At 36.6% G+C, this 18,599-nt stretch overlaps 1 protein-coding gene across 2 annotated transcripts; it reads left to right on the forward strand.

Annotated features, from left to right (window-relative positions):
- Positions 1 to 1,759: 1,759 nt before the first annotated feature.
- Positions 1,760 to 17,978, forward strand: eRF3 (eukaryotic translation release factor 3). 2 transcript variants are annotated; one of them, XM_019049730.2, is made up of 10 exons: positions 1,760 to 2,123; positions 5,329 to 5,613; positions 6,661 to 6,807; positions 8,395 to 8,540; positions 9,237 to 9,538; positions 10,261 to 10,435; positions 11,395 to 11,568; positions 12,317 to 12,406; positions 14,413 to 14,581; positions 15,073 to 17,978. In XM_019049730.2, exons 1-10 carry the CDS (start codon positions 1,919 to 1,921, stop codon positions 15,114 to 15,116), a joined length of 1,737 nt encoding a protein of 578 aa, XP_018905275.1. In that variant the 5' UTR covers positions 1,760 to 1,918; the 3' UTR covers positions 15,117 to 17,978. The 2 variants fall into 2 exon arrangements, with proteins under 2 accessions (XP_018905275.1, XP_018905274.1); XM_019049729.2 differs by having other exon boundaries at positions 1,763 to 2,123; positions 5,314 to 5,613.
- The last annotated feature ends 621 nt before the right edge of the window (positions 17,979 to 18,599 follow it).

The raw sequence follows: 18,599 nt of genomic DNA on the forward strand, positions 1-18,599 counted from the left end.
ATATCCCCCTGTTAAATCAGGTAAAATAAAAAATCATTTAAAATTTCCTTGAGGCAAAAAAACTCCCCTTCTTTTCAAAATCAGGGAGTTCCTCGCACGTAAAACTCGGAATGCACACCCCCAAGTCAGCGTGGCGCCGGCGCTACGACAAAAAGGAAAAATGAGAGAGAAGCGACAAGTGACTGACGCGTCAGCCCAGTAGAAAATCTGAGTCTGAGAGCAGCGATGTGCTCCAGGGCAGGTTGACTCCACGCGGCGCAGGTGACAAAAAAACAAAAAAAAAAAACAAAAAAAAAACCGCTGCAATGGGAAAACAGCAGAGCGGCGCGACCTGACGTCGCGCTGCAGTATGCAAGCACAATTCAAAAGTAACAACGGCAACAAGGCAATGTGACGGTTAAACAAGGATAGGCTAGTCTCACTCGCACCCACGGGTTAGCATAGACCCCAACTCCGTTTAGCTTCGTTTGACTTTATTTTTCAAGATTTTCGCTTTATTTTTTTCAAAACGTATACATAATTTATGCTGCTACACGGATTGTATATTATTTCTTGAAAAAAATGTGACACATCTGAGAAAATAACTAAACAAGAGTCAGTAAATGAGCAGCGCGACGTGGTGGCGGAATCGTCAACTAAAGCCGGGAGCAGTTCGGGAGGAATCACCTGCGGATTTGGAGGTTAAGTTTTGTTGAAATTTAAGATTTTTAACATTTAAAAATCTTATTAACACCCACATTACTACGAAATTGACGCAATAAACGATTATAAGCAATTGCAAGTCAGTCTGGTGACGAACATGTGGCGAAGAAGTGCGAAAAAATGGCGGTTATGGATGTAAACAATAACATTACAACAATCCAGCAAACTCGGCAGCGGTCCACAGCAGCCGAGAACCTCGCTGAGCTGTTGGGCAGTTTGCTGAGCAGCCATCTTGGAAAACGGGTAAATCCACCAGAATTTACCAACGCTTTCGTTGAGCTCAACGCTCAGCGGGTAATTTTCGTTGGGCAGTTGTGGACTTTAACAACGCATCTCTACTATGCTTGCTTTTTTGCAAGGTAGATTTACACAGGTATGGAAAAGTTGAAAATTTCCCATGAGCCTCAGTATGTGTCACATGACCTCGTGACGTAGGTTAAGGGGCCCGTTTTTTAATTAAATTACAATCAAATTAACATTCAAACGTTTGTGCGTTTAAACGCTAAAATTAATATCGCATAACCAAAATTGTGCAAAAAATCCCACAAAATTTTGACAAACGATAAACCGAACATAATAAATCAAAATAATCAAAACATCCAAAATGGCTGACGTTAAGGGGCCGCTGGAGAGCCAATCAGAGGCCAGTTGTTTAGTTTTGTCCATACCTGTGTAAATCTACCTTGCTTTTTTGATAAGAGGGAAGAGGCTGAACCCACATTATCAACACCTGATCAACACTAACAACCTACCAAATCCGGGCCTTCCATTGGTTGGTTTTGGCAGCCATCATAATAATGACGTAGTAGAAAGATAGCAAAAAATTGAAGTTCAAATTGCAAATTTCAAGTACATAGTTATTGCAATTTCGAGCGTACCCGGGGTTTTTTTGCCATTTCCCTCAAGACTGAACTCCTCATTTTTTTCCATGGAGTAAAATTTAAAGTGAAAATGACTTGGTTGCAGATTACACGCGTTGAATATGTTAAATTTTTGTACTTCGGGTGACGTAACTCTGACGCTTTCAATGGCCATTAGATCGGAATTGGAGCAGCTACTGACCTCTTTCGGACCTTTGTGTGAGATCTTCGGAAAAGAAGACCGTAACCCGAGAATTCTCGGTAATTTGGATGCGCACGTACGCAGGCAGTGTTTGGTTTTGAGTTGTTCTAGTTTGTTAAATTTGATAAATCATTCTTAGTGTAGAAAATTAAATATGTCGAACGCGAGTGCTCCAGATTCATGGGAACAACAGGCAGATTCGGGCGCCGCAGATGCCGTGGCTGCCAACGATATGTCGGCTAAATTTTCCACGTTGAACGTGAACGCAGCCGAATTCGTGCCTTCATTCTTTTCACCTTCACAATCGGATTCGCCAACCAAATCACAAGGTTCCGATGGTCAGACTCCCGTCCAAAACGGTAAGTTCCTCCAGTTTTTGCTCTCGTGGCACCTAAATTCCCGATCGAGTCTGAGAGGCCGCCTCGGTTTCCAAGTCATGATGTCCAATGTAGGTTATGTTGAACACACACTGACCTAGAACTGAAGTCAGGTTTCTTTCCCCTTTCATCCATCACTTTATACTCCTAACGTGCATTAAAATGCCCTTTCCATCCTTAATCTTGAAAGTTATACTTTCATACGCCCTCTCTTTTGCTGGTCCATGTCTGATCTGGATCAAACCTGTAGACCCTAAGAACAAGCACCGCTCTTCTCAGTATCAGGGCATACTAATAGGTTTATGAATTAATTGTTGAAACCTTGCAATAGAGAACAAATTTTGAATATCTCTCCAGAATTCGTTTACGAATGCTGCTTGTTGAATTTTGCTCTTTTCCATCCCTTCGGTACTAATTTGATTTTGGGTCCTACTTTTGCAGTGTATGGACGCTCATCCTCCAATTAGGTTAGGTTCTATCTGAGACCAGTTTATAAAGAATCTTAGAATTTTCCTGAAATTTAACTTAATTCATATTTTGAAGTTCTACCCCTTGGAACTGATTATCTGTTGTACATCTGAATGTACCCTGGAAGTGACATTTTTGTCTACCTTTTAATATGAACGCTAGCCTAAATTCGGTTGAATATTTCTACCGAATGTTCCTGGGTTGTTCTGCCCCAAACCATCCATCCAGTTCCATGAATTGAATACCCCTAACGTATTCACACTAAACTCTAGACTGATATTTTAAGAAATACACGGTTCTGAAACAGGACTTACATGGTTTATCATTGAACATTCTCCTAATTGTTTTTCTACGATTGAAAATATTGTAGGGAAGCTTGCGCTAATTGGTTTTTATCATTTTGCACACCAGTACAGCTGTAACAGGTAACTAATTTAGTTTACATACGAAGGTTCCTTTGCCCTCACCCCGCTCCATCTGTTTGGCCCGTATAGGTGGCGTAAGTAAGTGATAAGTATGCAGGGTGGCAGCTGTCACTTCATGTTTCCATTTCATTCAAAACTGCCAAAGAAATCGCAACATATTCAAGCAGAATACCTAGCATGTAGGAACTTTCAGCATTCAAGCTTGTCGCAGGGCGTGGTTTAACTATTAGCCATAGCCCACACATCTCTCATCGTGAAAAAGATGCTCTTGTAAGCATTTTATCTTTGAAGTAGCTTTTTGTAGTTCTGTGTTCTTAGGCTCCGAAAGTGTTTGAAGACTCCCTATGATCTGAGCAGCTGTTCAACATTTCGTTCATAGCTCTTGTTTTTGCTCCCAGAAGACTATTCTCTTTTCACCTAGAGACCTAGATGATGAAAGAAGAAGTCAGAGAGTGGAAAGTGTCATTTAAATTGACACTAGAAACACTAGAAAGTTGTCTGGAAGTCCACCTTTGAGTAGTTCATGTAATTACAGCATCAAAAATGAAATCTTTAGCTATGCTATTCAATATTCAGGTATGCAAGGACAAGGTACTCTATTAAAACAAGAGCTCATTGATCAGAAGCTCCTATTACGGCCTGAAAGTTATCTGCTCTATCTTCCAGTCTCTAAGATGACCCTCTTTGGGGACGTTCAAATTTCTTGCGTGAAATTGTTCTCCTAAACTCTAAATAAAGGAACGTGTACTTTTTTCTCTTTTGAATTGTAGAATTCTATCTCTCCAAAAGTCATTTGACCCTACATACCTAGCCTTTCCTCGAAGAAAGTACTCCGATACTGCCATCTCAAATTTATTAATGCTGGAGAGGTATTTCTGATCTTGTCGTGAAGGTCAAATTCTTGGCTATGGATTGAGATCAAGATCTCATTTGTTTAAAAATTGAGTAAGTTGTGTTAAGGGTGGAATGTTCCTGCTCACAAGCCAAAATTATGGAGTAGCTAATTGTCATTGGATGTAAACAGTGAAAGCATACAGTAATTCTTTGACCATTCTTGACTTTGCACTCAGACATAAGGGAGATATTTAATCATTTAGAAAACGCCACAGTAGATATGAAAACTTAATTTTTTTAAGTATTAACTAAAGCGGAATCGAGATTTTGGTTCTGTTGGAGCACAAATAAGGATGTACACAAACAAGAGCAAAGTTGAGGCTGTTTTTGGTGAGAGTTCTAGTATCTGAATCAGATATTGGCCATCGGACCAATAAACAAGACAATTAGTTGGTTCTTCCAAATTATAGATTGCCTTTGTGCAATAACTTTAAGACATGTCCTCATAAATTAAAAGTAATTACAAATCTTGCTGCTTATAACTAAGCATATTCACTTACCATTGTAATATTCAAAAATCGCTGCACTGCTGAGCCATGTTTGAAAAAGCCTTTGATCGCCAACCCATGAAACACAATTCAAGAATCTTAAACAGCCCAGGGTCCTTAGCCATTCCATGAGTGATTCTATGCTTTTACAAAAATTCTGGCATCTGTGCATGATGTCATGATAGTTTTCCTAACTTTCTCAGTTTTAGCACAACATAACTTTTTCGCTTTAGATCTGTAGATTCTAAATTCAAAGCCCAATAAACTTCCAACCATTAGGGACACTCAAAATTCAGAAGAGTAAATAACTATAAAAATGAAACCTCCACAGATGCCTACAATCACTTGTTTATTTTTTTTATTTATTAATTTTCTTTCTTCACTCCTAAATTTTGCCAAAATATAGGTGTAATATTTCCTTACTCATGGTCAATCAGCTACAATAGTGGCCCTAGATAGACTGTAGAATTTTCCTTCAACATTTTGTACGCAGATCTGGTAGGCTAAATGGTGTATGTAAGAGTTGTATTAGTAAAAGGAAACTTTTCTCAGGAGGATGAAATTCACTTAAGTGTTATTGCACTCATCGGAGTCCCTAGTGACATCTACATGCTAGTTGTTTCAGCGTGTAGCACAGTTGGTAATTTACCCGCTTGCTATTTTGTATGTGCCCCTGTTATCTCATTTAATCCATTATAAACCAGTATATAGATTTTTTCCCCCAATTCCTTATGTAGGCAGCTCCCTACTGCTTATCGTTGTTTACATTAAGGAAATATGTTGAGAACTAAAGTATGAGGCCCTTAAAAGTCTGCAAAATTAATATTGGTTGTCAAGATGAACAGGAAAATCTGATGAAGGCGTTTAGATGAATGTAAATTTAATGTTTGATTAAAGGTGTGGGAGTTGCAGATGTGGCCATGAGTGGTGTTAGTGGAGGAAGCGGTGGGGAGCGAGATGGGGGTGAACCGCCTGGGGCCCCACCTCCTGTCGACAGTTGGGAAGAAGCCGCTGATGTTGAAGTCATCCTCACTCCGGACAATGAAGAAGGTTCGGAAAATGTTGGTGAAGCAAGTGATCTAGGGGAAGCCATGGAAGTAGATGAGGCGCCCAAACCCCTCAAAAAACCCAAAGCGTTAGCTGAAAAGAATAAGGACAAAAAGGAACATGTCAACGTAGTAATCATTGGACACGTAGGTTAGTATCACTCATTTCTTTCACTCAATTATCATGTCTAGTTTGCAGAATGTGAGCCTCCATCAGCGAATATTTTCTGAATCTTAATATCAGCATTCTTATGAGTAGTATTTCTCTTGAAGACAAGCTCTGATTTCAACCGTCTACTTATTTTTTAAAAGAGCTTGAATCATATAGTGGGTGAAATACAATTTGGAACCACATTGTATGGTACTTAATTTCTGAACTGAAGGTCTCAAAAGCAGTTCTCTTGTAGCCGCCCCTTCACCTGTTGAAAATAAAGGATACTGAATCATGAGACTATAAATGCGACTCTTAAAATGTTCAATGGGATAAGAATCTTTGAATATGCAGGTAGTGTGCTATATTCTTGAATTTATGAAAATCAAGTAAGCCGTAGTTCTATAGTTCTCTTTTTCTTCTAGTTTCGTTACTTAATTTGAGTTCATGAGGGCTTCGAAGTGTGCATTTTTGATACTCTAATCTTTTTCCCAATGTACGTTTGTTGGACTTGTACTTTCTTTGGAAAAAACTTGTGTAAAATCTCATTTCAAGCAGGTTGCGACCAAGTTTGCTTACTGAGTTCTAGGGGAAGTAATAGACAGTGAAAGATTAAAAAGGCCTCCATCCCATAAGCTTTTTTCAGATTGTTACAGAAATCAACAAATTTAATCAATTAGTTGGGTGATTGTTTACAGAAAGCGACAAATTTTATGAAACAATTGGGTGCACAAATGAACAATCAGCATACTAACCTGGCCTGGCAAAGAGGAGCAATTTTTTTTCAATTTGTGAGAAAACGTTAAGTTACAGATTAAACAGAGTCGGAAAAAACAAAAAAGTGATCTGGAAGTCAGGGGAAATTTGCTAAATTACTATTTATTATCCCATGTATGTCAGAAGTCAGAGAATTTTCTCAGAATCGGTCAGGGAAAACCTGGCATATTTCAGGAATCGTAAAAAATATTTCTGTAGCCACCCTAAATTTAAGCATGCCTAAATTTAAATATCCCAACAAATGTGACAGACAAAACTATATCATTTCAGATGCTGGTAAATCTACTATTGGTGGTCAAATAATGGCTCTCACTGGCACTGTTGACAAACGCACACTAGAAAAATATGAAAAAGAAGCAAAGGAAAAAGGACGAGAATCATGGTATCTGTCGTGGGCGTTGGACACTAATCAAGAAGGTACACTTTCTAAGTTACAATATTTCTTTATTTTGTTTCTTGAGGTGATTTCAACACAATTGTCAACAAATGCAATAAAAATCAAAGCAGTGGAGTCAAAAATCAACTCTCCACAGTCACAATTTTAGTTAGTTTTTTCCAATTGGTTTTTATTGAAACCGGGCGTAAATCTAAAACTCATGTGCCCTAGCATCCTGCATGACCAAGGAAAGCCAGGACTTATGAGTTTTTTTACTTACGCCTGTCTAACAGAAACTCTTTCAATTAACATCTTGTAAAGTCATAAAAAATAAACAAAATTTCAAAATATAAAATTCTGTTTCCTTCTTTAAGATAAGAGGTAATTAACCAGTGGTTTGATTTAAGTCCTCAATGGACCACTAGACAAGGTACGAATTTCTGCATTCTAATACATGTTTCTTAACCAAAATTTCACGTAGAACACGATGCGCACAACAAAAATTACCGAAATCAACTCCTTACAAAAATATTTAATGATTCCTGATGCGTGAATTCAAACCACCCGCTCATTAAAACTCAATGCTCTACGTGAGTCACATCGCGCGCTAAACATTATCATGAAAGTCTCTGTGATATAAAAATCTGGCAACCTCAATTTTGACGCTTTGGCTCAGCTATAGCAAGTTGTTTGTAGTTTGAACAACACATGGTGGGAAATGAACATTGCTCGATTGAGGAGCTTGCTGAAACCGTGGTAGTGCCCGATTTGACTCACGTAGAGCTTTGAGTTTCTTGTGAGCGGGCAGTTCAAATTTCTCGTGACCTATGTGAAATAAAAACGTTAATATCTTCGTTAGGAATTGGTTTCAGTAATTTTCGTTGTGCGAATCGTGTTCGACGTGAAATTCTGGTTAAGAAACATGTATCAGAATGCTTTACTTCGTACCTTGTCTAGTGGTCCATTACTCACTCAATTTTCATAGTTCACTTATTTGCCTTTCAGGTAATGAGTAGCATTTTTTTAGCATGATCCTAACAAGACTCAGTTTCGTTACTTACGGTATTTTTGCCACTGAAAGAATAATAGACATTTTCAGTCTTCAGTCCTTAAATTGATGTTTTGTGAACCACAGCAGTTCAATTTTCAAGAATAGCATTTCAGGAACGGTTCATTTTATTTTGGTAAAAATTGCTTAATTTATAAATCCCCAGATTTTTTTAAAATTAAGTATGAGGATTCTGCTTGATTTCAGGCATGTTCCCCCAAAAATTTCGAACCCCTAAAAAATTTTAAGAAGAATTGAGGAGGTTCAGTTGGAACCTTTGTAGCTCAATAACTCTTAAACAAAAGTTATATCAATTTGTGATTTGTCCTAAAAAAGGTCAAAGAGTGTACACTTTAACCTTCTGGAAGAAATAATAGTAGGTTTACGCTTAGAAGCTGTGTTTTGAAAATGCATAATAAAGTTTAAACTCCTTTTACTGAAAAAAATGTATATTCTTTACTTTGAAAGAGAAAAGAGTCTTTAAGCTTTTGTTTACTATATTATAGGTCTGTCAATTACATGCTTATTATATATGTTCATATTATTTTGTTCTCTTAATTTCTTTGTTGAATTTCTGCAGAGAGAGAGAAGGGGAAAACAGTTGAGGTAGGACGAGCAACGTTTGAAACAGAAAAGAAGCGATTCACGATTTTAGATGCTCCTGGACATAAAAGTTTTGTGCCTAACATGATTGGTGGTGCCGCTCAAGCCGATTTAGCCGTTCTGGTAAGGCCTCGCTTAGTGTTTTTGTCTAATTCTTTTACCGAAAATTTATATGTGCATGCTACGCCCCCCCCTCCCACTTTTTTTTAAACAAAAGAATGTTGGATATCAGTGTCAAATCATGCAGATGTACAATTATTGGACAAGATTTAGGTAGTGTGCGCCATTATTATTAAAGCAACACTGTCAAGTATTATTATTCTGTACTTGTCTTCCTGAAACATTCTTTGGCCAAGTTTATTTTTTAAGCATTTTGATCCATCTGAAATGATTGATCTGCATGTTTAGAGAGGGATCATCAAAAGTTGTTGGAGAAATTTTGCAGTTTACAAATTACATGACAAAGTGTGATTTGACTGCAAATCAATGCTCAAATTTAAGACAAGTTTCTTTCCTTTGGTTTAGTATTTTTCTTGCGCACAAAGATATTGGACATTTTTTCTCAGCCTCATGAAAAACTTGTCAGTATGTCATATTTTTATTTGAAAGCAGCATATAAAGTACGTAAAGCTGAATCAAGTTACTGTGAGTAGAAAGTCAAAAAGACTCAAGCGCTTATAATTTAAGCCAAACTATCTTGAATCCATTTCCAAATTCTATCACATCTCGTGGATCAAGTGAAAATCTCAATTATAGAAACTGGAAGTAAAATCTGTAATTGCCCAATGAATTAATGTGATTTTTTATTTGTATAAATAGGTAATATCAGCACGAAAAGGAGAGTTTGAAACTGGTTTTGACCGAGGTGGCCAAACTCGTGAACATGCTATGTTAGCTAAGACTGCCGGCGTCAAACACATGGTTGTACTTATCAATAAAATGGATGACCCAACTGTGGAGTGGTCAGAAGCAAGATATTTAGAATGTAAAGATAAACTTTTGCCATATCTTAAGAAATTAGGTTTCAATCCACAAAAAGATTTGTCATTCATGCCTGCCTCTGGACAGACTGGCTTAGGAATCAAAGAACAGTTAGATGAAAAAATATGTCCCTGGTACAGGTAAGTTCATCAATATTGACAATTTACTCTGCAGGTCTGTTATCTGTAATGCAAGAATCTTTGTGATGACAAAGTTATCAGCAATGAAAAATTCACTACTTTCAGTAAGTTATGTATTTTAGGAGGATGGAGGGAAGGCTCCGACAGGGTTACTTACTAAAATTACATTTTGCTCCTCGTAAAGGCTCGCATCAAGAACAGGTGGGAAAGTCATCGAATTGGAATCCCTAAAAGCCTTAGGTCTACAAATCAACTTCTTGCGCTTCCATCCAAGCCGTTTGGAGGGTAATAGTCAATTTTGGAATATGAAATGTTGAGGGTCATTTTTTCGTGTGAAAATCAGCAAGTTAAACTGCTTCCCAGTTGCTGTTGTAAAAACAAGTTAGAAACAAAACATTAAGTCTACTTCACTTAATACTTTGTTATGATTTAACTGACCCATTTTAGTTAGTACTAGTGTGAGTCGTTGTATTTCTACCGATTTTTCATAAATTCCCAATATCTTAGTCCAGATTCAAAGAAGGATTTCTATTTTCACAGTCCATGTGTTTTCTCTTGCAATTGCCAAAAAAAACTAACTAGTTATCATAAAATTCAAGCCAAAAATTAGTTGCAATGCAAGTTACAAGCCTCAGCATTTTCATTTTTCCCTTTTGTGAAGACTTCTGAAATTAATACTTTTTTTGTGCTCTATTTTCTAAGTATTCGCATTTATGTTACAGAGGACCCCCTTTCATTCAGTTCATCGATAGTTTGCCATCACTTAATAGGAAAAGTGATGGTCCGTTCTTACTTCCAATAGTGGAAAAATACAAAGACATGGGCACAGTTGTAATGGGCAAAGTAGAGTCAGGAGAAATCAAGAAAGGAATGTCCCTAATTCTAATGCCTAATAGGGTAAGTTTCTTCCTTTGCTCTTGTGATTAAACGCATTGATTACAAATGAATGTTACTCCCAGTCATAGATTTCTGAATTCGGAAAATATTTTCAGTGTTTTTCTCCGCTTTCTGAATAAAATTTGCCTAGCTCACAAAGAGCTTTATGTGCAAACCCCATAAAATGCTCTGCTTAAAATATCACTGAATTTACATCTATGACAGAAGGCTACCTCCAGCCCCCAAATCTGTCTTTAGTTTTAGAACTGAGCTGAAAAAGCAATGTTGCCTTCTTGTGAAAAGTTAAAATTTGTCTGCGCCTATAACTTTTAACCAGTAAGAGGTATCAAAAAGAGGTACTGTTCATTAAGAAAAGAATAGCAGAGCCTTTATGCCAGTTTCATTCATGCATTGTTGAAGTTAACTGTACTGTCTTAATTTTCAGTCTCTAAATATCGTTAACTTCAAAGTATTGCAAATACAAGCAAATTTTCGTCATATTTTAAACTCAAAATGACAAATCTATGTCTTCTGAACATTTTTCAATTTTATGCTAGATGCATTGTTAAATTTAATAATTGAAGTCAGCGAGATGACAGCAGTCTGCTTTAGTTATCCGCTTAGCAATGACGCAAAATTGTTAGTAAACAAAAGCTGCCATCTTCTCAGCTTACTCGGTTAGCCGCGGACCTGCCGCTGAGTGCTGACCAATTTTGCTGAGAAGATGGTGGCCTTTGTTTACAAAATGGCAGCTCAGCGGATAACTCCAAAAAACGTTTAACAACACTTTGGCTGAGCGCAGCAACTCAGCGGTTTCATTTCTGACTTTAACAACGTGTCTGTATGATTTCTCTTTAGATTATTTCTAAAACCGGGAATTTTTTACGACAATAGGGCTTAGTAATGCCCTTCTCTGTCAATCTGTCTTGTATCTTTAAGTGTGTTTTTATTAATGCCTGTTTCTTTGTTTTTCCCCCCAGTCAAATGTGTCTGTAGATCAGTTGTGGTCTGATGATGATGAAGTCTCAGAAGCTGGACCGGGTGAAAATATTAAAGTTAAATTAAAAGGAGTTGAAGAAGAAGATGTTTCTCCTGGTTTTGTTCTTTGTGACCCTTCCACTCCTGTGACAACTGGCAGAATCTTCGTGGCCCAGGTTTGTCACTGAAAAATTTATCATACAGTGAAACTATGATCCCTCGATTTGCATCGGGACTGGTGCGATGTAACAAGTCTAGCAGGTTATCGACCTAAGCAGGTTTCCTCATTTTTCAACAAGCATTTCCGAATTTTGCATCCTTATTTTAAAAGGCTTTTAACAATGCAATGCAAACACATAGATAAAGTGTATTTTAAGTATTTGATCATACAAAAATGCAGTAAACAGTACAATTTCTTTTGAAGAGCTTGAAATTGCAAAGTTATATGTTGTAATTCGTAAGGTTTTTGCAAATGCATTGGATTGGTGGTGATTCGCTGTCAGCAATGGCGATCGTCGACACTTATTACAAAAACAGTACATCATCTCTAGAGAATGTCACTCATATTTACTCCTTAATTGGCTCCTTTCCAAAGGGAAGCCCCCATGGTTTACATTGATTTGTAGCGGTTTGTTGGGACTCTGTAGAGAGGTAAAACAGTTATTTTGGCAAAATTTACGGATTATTTCTTTGAAGATTTAAGTTGACTTTGTATCCTATTCTAGAATAAATAGATATTTGCTTTTCCAAGAATTACAGTTTTTATTTTCGTAATATTCAGATGAAATCACAGGAAGTTTATGTAACATGAATTTCAAGTGATATGTGCGCCCCTTCATTTTAATAAGCTGTAGTTTTTTTTATCTTTAGCGGTGTCATTTTATGTATTGTAAAAGAGCTGAATTTTGTGTTTGTCTGTCACAGGTGGTTATTTTAGAGCATAAGAGTATTATTTGTGCTGGTTATTCCGCAGTCATGCACATCCATTGTGTAGCCGAGGAAGTAACTGTCCAGGTATGTATGAGCTTATTACACTTTAAGTTCCCTTTGTTGGATTCCCTGAAAGTTGTGTACTTGATATAAGTCAGGCATTTGCCTTCCCGCGGTCCTTTTTCCCTCAGGAACGATGTTTGTACAAAATTTCCGCTCAAAGTAGATCTTTCTAAATCATGATAATATGTCACCATCCTTATGCAAGAGCGCTACTGGACTTTGTTGTGAATCCTGCCGTCCATACAATGGACCACTAGACAATATACGAATTCAAACATTCTGATACATGTTATCTAACCAGAGTTTCACATAGAACTTGATTCTTGCTTCGAAAATTACTGAAATCAACTCCTAAGATATTATTGTTTTTATTTTACATTGGTTAGAGGAAATTTGAATTGCCTGGTCGTCAAAACAAAATTCTGTACATGAGTCAAATCACACACCACAACAATAACGGCGGGTTTTTTAATCGAACAATGTTCCTTTTCCTCCATGTGTTGTCCAAAGTGTTGACAACGTGCAACAGTTCAGCCGAAGTATTGAAATTGAAGTTGCCATCTTTTATACCGCGGTGCATAGACAATTGCGTATTCATAAGTGGGAGGTTTGAATTCGAGCCTCAAGAAAAATTAAATATCTTGGTCGGGAGTTCATTTCATCAATTTTCGTCGCGCAAATTGTGTTCTAGGTATGTGAAATTTTAGCTAAGAAACATTCATCAGAATGCTTAACTTTGTACCTTGTCTAGTGGTCCATTCAATACTTGTACAGGCTTATCTCATGATGTAGTTATGCCCTGTAGTCAACCTAGTGGAAAATAGTATGATGAGACAATTTTTCAGTTCCTATCGAGTTTGTTCAAGAATTCTTTATTTTGCACTTTTTTGCACAATTGTAAGAGGAGAGAAAAACCCACTGAAAATATGGCTTGTATATTGTGAGAAACAAGATAGTAGAATCGTGCCAAATCCACACTAGCCAGTGGAGAAATCGAAGCCAAAAATTAGATACAGAGTTGGAAAACAGACTTCGATAAGTTCCAAAGCAAAGCTGAGGGTAAGAATGTTCAGCTCAGGGAGTTACATTGGAAATGCTTTGCTAGGATCCTCCTAAGAGACTTATACCGGTGCTCCTCTTTTTTAAGCATATCAGCCAGTCGCATCTAGTCAAAGTCAGCCTAGCATCCTGATCATCAGCATTAGAACGCCATCATGGACGCAGCACAAGGCACTGCACCGAAGAGCAATCTTAGAGCCATCTGCCGTCATTGCTAAAAAAAACTCTCAGGACGAAACAATGAAAATACTCTAAAAAATTGATTTTGCACCCAGTCAAATGCCATTTCCAAGCCAAATTGTATGAAAAAGAGAAAATAAGGAGAGGAGGAACCTCTTAGCCTAGTTGTGGAAGCTGTTACTGTATTTTTCTTCTCTATATCCTTCATGAATTTATTCCCACTCTGAACTTGTATGACATAATTCAGTATTTGTAGTACTAATGCGTTTTCTTTAGCGTCTGTCATCTGCTTTGCAGCCTTGTTAAAAAATGATAATGTGGTATCAATAATTGGTAAATTCTTTCAATTGTCTGAGACTCACACTGTTTTGCTGTCAATTTTAAGCTTGCCTCTTGCTTTTTTCATGAAAACTGCCATTGCACTTAAATGCATCACATATAAAAGTGACAAGAGCAAGCGTTGCATGCAAGTACATTAAAACAGATTTGGTTCATTCCTCATCAAATCATACAGGAAAAAAAAAGTTGATCGATTATCTCCTGCCTTATTTCGTACAATGATGATGAAAATCTTTTTCCTGTATTAGCAAAGAGCAGCCAGGAAGCTGTAGGTACTACACATCAGAATCAAACGCATTTTAAGTGGGTTAATGCGTCAAGTGAATCATGCCTTTTGAGTTGCTAACTGCTAATCATTTCCTTCATCATTTCATTTTGTTAATGCATTTTCTAGGGCTGGAAGCTACATTCATATTCAACAAATTTATTCTGAGTGTTGTTTGTTTCAGGAATTAGTGACACTAGTGGATAAAAAAACTGGCGAGAAAACAAAAACAAGGCCGCGTTTTGTGAAACAGGATCAAGTAGCTATTATGGTACTTGAGTGTGCTGGTACGGTATGTTTGGAGCCCTTCAAACAAGTTCCGCAGATGGGTAGATTCACTCTACGAGATGAAGGTACATTATTCTACCATTTCTATTCTATACCTCAATTTTCATGGAAAATACTTTGACTGCATTTTGCAATGAGGAACTTCTGTTCCTGGTTCACTTTAGAAACAACACACATGTGTCATCGGTGTCCCTGTGAAGATTAGTGCTTGTATGGATGAGCTAGGAATGGTAGTTTCTTGCTGTAAAACGCAAATCAGTTTTGTTCCAAACTTTGGTGGAATGTAGTCTTATGTGTGTGCACTTTTTGAAAAAGGTAACAGAAGATGAAAACTTTATCTTTACCAACAGGAAGTGATCTTGAAGTATGCTGATTTCATTTGAAAACAATTGAAGCTAAAATTCTGGCCTCAAACCTAAAAGGAATCGGGCAAAAGGCAAACTCTGGTAAATTGCAGGCCAATGAATCAAGCTTTTACTGTAACTTTGGCTGCATCTGTTCATTTTTGTATGTATCTAAAATTGTTCTCTACCTTATTTTTCTATTTCTGTTCCAGGTAAAACAATTGCAATTGGCAAAGTACTCAAAATCAAGGAATAAGCATTAAAATGAATTGTTACCTCAACTTTGACTAAAAACTGCAGGTTTGCAAGTAAATAATTTAAACTGCATAATGTTGAAGGGTATTGTCGATGCAGGAATTATGTGACATTTTTGCCATATCCTTAATCATGTATTCAAGGACTAACGGTCCTAAAGCCTCTCATGATATGAACAAATATTCAGTATAGCTTCAAGCCAAAACCTGGACTCGGATCTGTCATACTTGTCTGTAATTATGAAGATAGTCATCAGTTGCCAATTTTGTAAGAATATCCGGTTCCATACTGGATTTTGTGCGTAATATCTAACCATACCACCCGTCAATACCACGGAGACAAGGGTTTTAGGGGAAAAGAAAAATAAAAAAACAATTCTCCTTGCCCCTAAGTGTCACTTAGCTTCTCCATCCATGGTACCCTTCCATTGAAACACTGATGTTCTGAAACAAGTATAATTCAAGGAAAATAGGAAAGTTTAAGCAAATCTTGCAAAGTTGGGTTGTGTACTTGTAATCTGCAATTGCAATTTTGTACAAAGTGATGCAGCAAGCTGGCTTAAAGGTTAAAGCAGTCACATCAAATATGAGCATAATTAAACTCTTTTACTAGCAATGAATATTTTATAATATTTATATAATTCGGATGGAAAAAACAAATCAAAAATTTTCCTTTTTTCCCCCTTTTTTTCTTGTCTTTTTTTACTTGAGAATAGCTTTGTATGCTCAGAAATATTTATAGCATAGTCAATTTGGCTTGTTCACTACATTCTGAAAATATTTTTGTGTTGAAGTTTTGGATTTATGACCGTGTTTAGCGGGAAAATTCACAATAGGAACCTTTTCCAGCTCAGATGAAACCTCTCTTCCTGACAAGTCTATTTTTGTAACAAAAAATTTAATCGAACATAAAATTGAAAGTTCAATTCAGACTCCAAGGGCCATCCCAAACGTAAGTTTCCCCTGATTCATCTTCGAAACCAGTGAAAACAAATTCGTCATACTCTCACATTTATAATGAAGCGTAGAAACTTAAAATAGGCCTCCTTTTGTAACTAAATAGACGATGTGTTACTGTTAAGATCTGATCACAAGGCCAGGAAAGAGTAAAAAAAGAGATCAGATCCTGTTATCACGGTAAACGAAGGAAAGAATCCTACTTAAATGCATCCATCAGCAGATGAAAAGTATTCACGCAGCATGTGATCAAAGGGAAGGAAATTGGCAGACCAAAAATGCTGGTCTTCATTAGTTTCACCTCAGACTTGAGTGTTATAAAGTTTTTTTAATGAGATGCAGCACCTGCGATGAAATGGCAAGATAAAAACTCAACAGCAAAAATCCCCTCATAAGCTCAGGAGACACCTCCCTGCATGATTTTTATTGTGGTGAGGTTGCATAGGATCATTGTTATTCCGTTTTAAGCATTTTTAGACAAACGCAAGAAAAAGGTCAGCTCACCCACTAAAACTAACTTACTAACTTGTAACCCAATGGGCTGATCTTAAGCTCTCATAACTTGTTGGAAAAAAAAAGAATATGATACGCTAAAATCTTTCTCTCTAACTGAGTTCATCTTTAGTAGCTGTATGAGAAAAAATGAGGTTAGACCTGGTGCCAAAGCAGTAAGGAATCCTTTACTTCTTGCTAACAAATGGTAGCGCTTCTCTTTGCATTGCCATCACCCCCATTTAAACATCATGAAATGGGTGTGAATGAAGAGGAAGTGAGAGGGGGAAGAAACATCGGATCTGTCAAATTCCTAGAAGTGTAAACTAAGAGAACAAGATTGAAAATGAATGTAGTCGTAGAAACCGTTGTTCGAAATTAGTTTTTTTGTGTTGATTATTGAAACTTATGCCAGCACGACAAGACATTGATGATCTATATTTTACATGGCACAGATGTATCAAGAAATAGTTTCAACAATCAGCCCCTTGTATTCAGTCCTTCGTTGATTCATTAGGAGACGTAAGGATTTTGTCAGATGAGACTGTTGAGGTTTAGAAGTTCGCAAAATTATTTTTGGTGAAATCCTTTGGCCTTTAAGAATGACCCCTGGAGACAAGCATTATATCGTTTGCTAAAAGACAAGTAGCTTCCGTACTTTGAGAGAAGCCGATACATCTCAGAACAAAAACTCTAACACTTACAGATATTTTTGCAAGTTTGTGCTCGTATCAGTGATGTGGATTTTGCATGAAGTCAGCTGCTGTGAGCGAAAACTCGTATTTGTATATTTTACACAAGGATATATATTTACATGTTTAAATGCATATATTATAAATGAACTCCTTTTTTATAGGAAATTACCCCTTCCTTTAATTTTTTTTCTTTCAGTTCTGCAAATAAAATTTCTTTTATACATACCATATTTAATCATATTACCCTACAGTTTTTTTTAGATTTATTGAATTTTTCACATTGTAAATTTTCTCATTGGACATCCCAATGAAACGAGGGTCAAGGAAAATTCGACCAATACATCATGTGTCACAAAATGAACTGATTTTCTCTCATTCGTGGCTGCGCTAATTGTAGTGACAGACAAAAAAATTTATTTTTCATACCTTGTCAAATTTTTATCTTGCACTAATGCATATTTTACTGTAAATATAATTTCTAAAAACGAAGAGCACGTTGGAACCGATTCCTCATTTAGTGATGAAGTTGAAGTCATTTGTTTCTATGAAAAGTAGATGCTTTTTCATTTTGGAAATAGGTGTCTGTGCTCAAGTTTAATTCTAGGCTGGGTAAGATAATGTTGTATTTGCAACAACTAGAACATTGTATAGACTGGATGAAGGAAAACAATGTTACGTGTATTATTGAAATAAATTTGTTATGAAATTATTTTGTAAAAACCAATTGTTTTTTGTCATTGAACACCTGACCCTGACACTGATTATGATAAGAAACTCTCATGGATGAACTTAACTATGTTACCATAATATTCTATTTTTCTTGAAGCCGTTCAATAACTTTTGAGTTTTAATTTTTAAACTTACCAAAAAAAAGAATGTGTTTCACTAATTCGATTACAGCTTAGATGAATCTGTAAGAAACTAGATCAGGTACTGTGGTTGTGGAGTCGATTTTGAACAAAGCTGAAAGTTAGGAGGACTAGGACACAACTCAAACTGCTGTGTAATTTATTTGGAAAATTTAATATCTCCTAGGCATCATACTTCAATTCAGGTTTCAAGAGCCTGCATGCATGAACATATAATGAATTGAAAATAGGTTGAAGATAGCTCTTCATAGCCGTGTTTTGCCCTTTTCTCTTCAGCTTAAATAAGTTTCATAGAAAAACTTATCCTCCATTATTGATACTTTACTATACTGAATATACTATACTATTTTTCAGGCAAAAACCATTGATCAGAATCACTTGAAAATTTTGCCTGATATCTTTATAGTCAACAAAATTAATTCTTGAAATTTTCGTGAAAGCATTTGCCATTCGATGAAAAAGTGCAAACAGT

This window comes from Bemisia tabaci, chromosome 2 (genome assembly GCF_918797505.1).
Source record: "Bemisia tabaci chromosome 2, PGI_BMITA_v3".
Taxonomy (NCBI): Eukaryota; Metazoa; Arthropoda; class Insecta; order Hemiptera; family Aleyrodidae; genus Bemisia; species Bemisia tabaci.

What these genes read in the sequence shown, in the direction of transcription:
- eRF3 (XM_019049729.2), top strand. Translation starts at nt 1,919, where the DNA reads ATGTCGAACGCGAGTGCTCCAGATTCATGGGAACAACAGGCAGATTCG. An exon ending in TAATTCTAATGCCTAATAGG is followed by an intron (nt 10,436 to 11,394) that starts GTAAGTTTCTTC and finishes TTTTCCCCCCAG; the next exon opens with TCAAATGTGTCTGTAGATCA. An exon ending in ATTCACTCTACGAGATGAAG is followed by an intron (nt 14,582 to 15,072) that starts GTACATTATTCT and finishes TTTCTGTTCCAG; the next exon opens with GTAAAACAATTGCAATTGGC.